The 6,000-nt window shown below is 39.0% G+C and overlaps 1 protein-coding gene across 1 annotated transcript in view; it reads right to left on the reverse strand.

Moving 5' to 3' along the window:
- CASS4 (Cas scaffold protein family member 4) overlaps positions 1-4,650 on the reverse strand; it is a 37,878-nt gene extending 33,228 nt beyond the window's left edge. The window contains exon 1 of the mRNA XM_081325857.1: positions 4,409-4,650. Within this exon, the coding sequence (XP_081181983.1) occupies positions 4,409-4,420 (12 nt within the window). The 5' untranslated portion in view covers positions 4,421-4,650. The remainder of the gene's footprint in view (positions 1-4,408) is intronic.
- Between the last annotated feature and the right edge of the window lie 1,350 nt (positions 4,651-6,000).

Genomic DNA, 6,000 nt, shown 5'->3' on the forward strand with positions numbered 1-6,000 from the left:
TAAGCAAGCTCACAACACAAGGTGTTAGTTTAAACAGGTGTGCTGCAAACATGGACAGTGTCCTTTTAATTTAAAAGGACCTTTCTAAAAAAGAGAGGACGGGAAAGCATACAGAAATTCAACCATGAGTGTGAACTGGCATGACGTTAAGAATGTCATGCCAGTTAAGAGCCTTGGTGGAGCAGTGGGCTGATGCCTCCTTAAGTAACACCAGCTGCCTGCAATTAGTGCAGGTTCGAGTCCCACCAGGCTCAAGGTTGACTCAGCCTTCCATCCTTCCGAGGTAGGTAAAATGAGGACCCAGATTGTTGGGGGCAATTAAGCTGACTTTGTAATAATGCCGCTTGGGTGTGTGTGTGAAAGCCCTAATAAGCAGGCATATACATAGAATGAAGGCTGCTGCTAAGCTTGTAAGCCGCCCTGAGTCTTCGGAGAAGGGCGGGATATAAATGTAATAAAAAAAAATGTAGAGAGGGGTTTTCGTTTAATCTGAAAGTCTTCTAATATTCCAAATGTTTCTTTAATGGTTATGATTGCGGAAAGTTTGACAAACCTGGTAGAGTTCGTTAAGGTATATCCCCCATTACTACCTACTTCAATGACTCGACTGATTTGAAACAGAAGAAACAGAGTTAGGAGGGAGATTGGCGGTAGGGACAGCAAACTTCATAACAAAATAATTTCTGCTGATTAAAAATGGATGAATAACACTACAATTCATTCTCAAGGAAAGGCCATTAATCTAACTGCACCCAATAAAAACAATGTCGTAAATGCTTATTATGGCCTGAGTTTCCTGGAAGGACCAGAGGTCACATGAGAGCAGTGTTCCAGTGTCTAAGGGGCTGCCCCAAAGAAAATGGGGTCAAGCTATTCCCTAAAGTACCTGAAGGCAGGATAAGAAGCAGTAGATGGAATCTAGTCAAGGAGAGAAGCAACCTAGAACTAAGGAGAAATCGGCTAACTATTAGAACACTTAATCAGTGAAACGATTTGTCTCTGAAAATTGTGGGCACTCCAGCACTGGAGGTTTTTAAGATGAGATTGAACAACCATTTGTCTGAAATGGTGGCGTAGGGTCTTTTGCTTGAGCATGAGGTTGGACTAGAAGACCTTCAAGGTCCCTTCCAACTTTGTTATTCTGTTATTCTGATTAATGCTTAAAGATGCCTGCTGTACTTTGTACCTGCGTTTCTTACATGTTCAGCTCCACAACTTCTCATACACTTTTAAAAGCATTAAAACAACAGACCTGTTTTTTTCAAATAACTGAAGTTAAAAGACTATAAATAATGTTGCCCTGAAGCCTTAAAGATATAAGATTAGGCATCTTCCAATAGAGCTAAGACTTTTTCCTGGTTGACCAATTCAGAATCAGAATTTAACTTCCTTAATTTTTTTCTGAAATAATATTTGAAATGTTGTTAAAAGTATAAGTCTTCATTCAGCAAAAAGGAGATTAGAGGTAGGTTTCCATGCTACTGTATAATTAATTCAATGTTTACTGGGTTACTGTTAAAATGGCTGAATGCATCTTTTGCCAAAAGAATTGGACTAAAATGGGCTGACTTGAGGAAACTATGTGGGTTAGTATTAGAATAGCAATGCCAATTAGATATTTTGCTGAAATGCAACTTTATCTTGCCATCAAGCTCTTACTTTGAAAGACAGGTTGGGCTTTCTACAAAAAAAATGACTGAAGAATATTCTGTTTATATTCTGTTTATTTTAGCTTTAGTGAGGGATCTAATCTCCTCTAAAGTCATGGAAAAGAAAAGTATTGCTATTAATTGAATGTAAATCTTTGAAACAAAATAAATCTCTCTTTCAATACTGGAATTCAGATTCATGCCATAGAATCAATTAGGGGCCATGCATATCCAACCAGGGACTCTTTGTTCCTTATGGGAAAGGCTGCTGATTTGTTTGAATTATATAAAACACATGAGACTATATTTGCCTAGGAATAAATCATTGTTTGCTGAATTAAATATGTCTGCATGCATAAATCACATCACAGAGGACATATATCTGTGGTTAAAACCAGCTGCCTGCAATTATTGCAGGTTCGCATCCCACCAGGCTCAAGGTTGTCTCAGCCTTCCATCCTTCCGAGGTAGGTAAAATGAGGACCCAGATTGTTGGGGGCAATAAGCTGACTTTGTAATAATGCCGCTTGGGGGACCCGAAAGCCCTAATAAGCAGGCATATACATAGAATGAAGGCTATTGCTAAGCACATTTGATTTGTGCTTAGATTGTAAGCCGCCCTGAGTCTTCGGAGAAGGGCGGGATATAAATGGGATTAAAATAAATAAAATAAAATAAAAAACCAGTAGTGAGATTCAGCCAGTTTGCACCAGTTTGGCAGAACCGGTAGCTAATTTTTTGTTGCCCAGGCCCAGAATGGACTTCCGGAAGTGGCAACCACACAGAGAACCGGTTGTTCACATATTTGAATCCCACCACTGGTTAAAACTACCTCCGAGTGCTCTGGAGGCAAGATTAATGTAAATAAAATGAGTAACAGTCTCTAGAACTGATATGCATATTAAGATGAATTCCAATGTTATTAGGTATTTTAGGCAGGCAAATTGTTGAGAAAATGTTCATGGCAAGTGAGGATCCCTTGACATTTTTTTTCCACACTGTGCTGGTGATGGCTTTAATCTATCAGATTTTCAACTTTATGACTGGAATTTTAGCATCCATTTTTTTGTGGAATGAGAATCTTTGTGAATATCATTGCTTTTGAACTTATTTACAGAACCAGAGTCTGATCTCTTTTAAAGCCTTGACAACTCCTGGGTCAACTTATAGGGATTTCGTTTTCAGTCTTGAAAGCTGCTAGATATATTTGGACATTGATAGGCCTGTAGATAAATTCTGAACTAAGCTCAAATGAGAAATTGCTGTTGTAAATTAACCCCAATTTGGAGATGGTGGGGAAAATGTTTATTGGAAGTTCTGGGTCAGCAAAACCAGTCATACCTTGAATTAACTTATTTATAATGTCCAGTTTAAGGCTTTTGAGAGGATATGCTCTGATTAAGAATCATCTGCAGAACAGTATATACAATGAAAGTATGTACTGATCAAGCAATATGTCTTGGATCCTTTTGGCACGTTCAAAGACACCCACATTTAAGAGAGGCTATGTTTGAAGTAAAACCAACAATACAACTTTACACCAATGTTTTAAAGCAAAACAAAACAGGATGAAGGCTAATATTGGTACCGTAATACAAAATGTGAAGTGAGGTACTGGAATATCCAATTTTGAAAAAGCTACTGGTCTAAATTTTAAGGAATGTAAGATGTACAAATTATGATTTAGGAATAAAGTTAATTCAACAAAAAAATCTTTTTCTGTATTTATTGGATTCATCAAAGATCGCTGTCAAGGCTGCAAATTATGGGATGCAAGACTTTATGAAGAACTCTCATCCCTCCCAGGCATGGGATTCAGTAAGAATTACTCCATGAAAATTGGGAAAAAATATTACTCCTGAGATTAACAAGTAGATTGAAGAGAGGTGTTCCTATCAATTTTGGAAATGCTTTTATATTGCGAAAATGAGACGATAAAGCAATGTTTCTCTATCATCTCATCTAATAATATGGTATAAGAAACAAACTAGTTTTATAGTAATGTTATACAGAACCTTTTCCTCCCTTCACTTTCAGTTCACTTCAACTGCTATTAGGTATTTCTTCACTGATGGCATAATCACGGTGTGTATTATTTATCCCTATGATGTAATTGTTATAGTTCATCAGCGAAAAATGCCAGCTGGGACTGGTGCATGCTGCATAGATTCTATTTTATTTTTGCAAGAGGGCAAACAAAATGAGATGGCAACCTTCTCCTGCCTCACTTCCTGATATATAAGCTTATTGCCTTTACCCTGACTTCCAGAGGAAAGGTAGAGAACAATGGAAAACATTCATACTTCAACAATATTCACATCCGCTAATAAGAGCATGCATTTAAGACAACTGCATTTCCTACAAATGGGAACCCCTTTTTTCTTATGCTACTTACTCAGAAGTAAAACAATCCAAACAGATCAGACCTCCAGGTATGTTACACGTGGAAGAATTGTTCTAGTAGTATACATTTTGAGGCGGTTGATTGCACTTCTATGACTATCAATGGATATTTTCGAGAAGGCTTATAGATTCAGTCAAGCAAAGCAAAAGGTGAAAAGTATAAAATTGCCATAACAAAAACGCTAAAGAATTAAAAAATGCAACCTAAAAGGATTTTCTTTTTAACCAGTGCTCTTTATATAAAAATAAATGCATGCACACACAAACGCACACTACTGATCGTCTCTAATAAATAAATAAAATAAATTTATTTTACTAAAGCACAGCTAGAGCTGCCAGAAATGCCCAATACTCACGTTGACCCTCATCTTGTTTGTATCACTTTGCACCACTATCTCCCATCACTTCAAAGTCCATACTAAAACCGGCTTTTCGTTTCTGCTGCAAGGCAATGGAGCCCGGCACACCATTTAAAAGTCTGTTGGTGAGCCTCAGCTGTCTAATTCTGCTCTCCTTTTGCAGCAGCGAGAAGTCATCTTTTTGGAGTGAAATGAACAGCCTTCCTTGGGGTGGGTGGAGGGAGGGAGGGAGGATTGTGGGATGTGTGCGGTGTGTCCAAATCACATCACCCACTGAAATTCTCCCCCAGGATTGCAACGGGCTTGCAGTTTTCTTTCATGCAGATGGAGGTCTCCCCGGGAGGTGCTTGGTGTCTCCAAGGTAAAAGGCAAAGGACACCAGCTCCCACTCTTAAGAATCCACAAATGGGGATTCTGAAAGCAATGCAGAAAGGCTGAATACGGCTAAGGGATCTGGTCTTTGAGCCGTACTTCACAGCAGCCTTCTAACACTGCAGCCAAAGTTGCCGGGTTTTCTGGTTTTCTGATGGGTGTTTGTTACTTCCCATTTTTTCAGCACTGCTGCCTCAGGAGTTCCCTTTTAAATTCCAAGTAGAGGCTGAATAATAACATCTTTAAACAGGGCAGGGAGGAAGGGCGGAGAGAGAATATATATTAGAAGGAACAAAGCCATGCCAGAGCCATTAAAAAAAATAATACTTTCACTGAGGCCTGCCTATTCAAATGGGCCATCTGTCCTAGGCTGGCATCTGCAATGTAAATCACTTTAAACAACAACAACAACAAAAAAAACCTCAGCCCCATAGTGTGGGTTGGAGGGACTTACATATATCTTTAAAAGAGCTGGAGAAGCCCTTTCAAGATACCATCACTTTCAAAAGCGGGACTAAGGGAGAAAACTTTCTCCTATGTAGGTTCCAAGCTATGGATATGAGGATGAGGATGATGATATCATCCATTCAATCATATCTGACTCTTGGTGGTTTTATGGGCCAGATCTCTCCACAACTTCCAATCTTCTTTGAAGCTATGGAATGAACCTTCAAAGATGTGCATTTGGGGCTCCCTTCTCCTGGTAGTTGGGAAAAATTTCAAAACCACACCACTTTCTCTTTTATTAATTGGTTTAATATTTTCTTGATACCGATTTTACATTTCAAACCATTGGTATGGTTCCTTAACTAGAATAGTATGACTCTGTTTGGCATATACCTCTTTGATTTCTTGACTTAAGGGACCCAAAACCTACAACTGTTTGGTCTTGGTAGAGTTGAGCCATGGCCTATTCTTCCCCGTCTAGTCCTCTGTAGCTTCCAGACATTCGACAGAACTATGACAGCCTCACTTGATCACAAGAACTAGAGAGATATAATTGAGTATCATCAGCATGCCTTACCTCAGCAGCTTCATGTAGATGTTTTTTTAAAAAAAAAAAAGCTGGGAGAAGGTAAAGAAGGGGTCTATGGTTGGACAGCTTCCCCCCACCAAAACTGACTGGAACTGGTCAGAGGAAGGAGGAAAACCACCACCCTATGTCTCCCTCTCCCAAACTCATGAGTTCACTTTCTGGACTCACTCAGTCCACAAAA

Source organism: Vipera berus (genome assembly GCF_964194415.1).
Source record: "Vipera berus genome assembly, chromosome: 3".
In the NCBI taxonomy this organism is placed as follows: Eukaryota; Metazoa; Chordata; class Lepidosauria; order Squamata; family Viperidae; genus Vipera; species Vipera berus.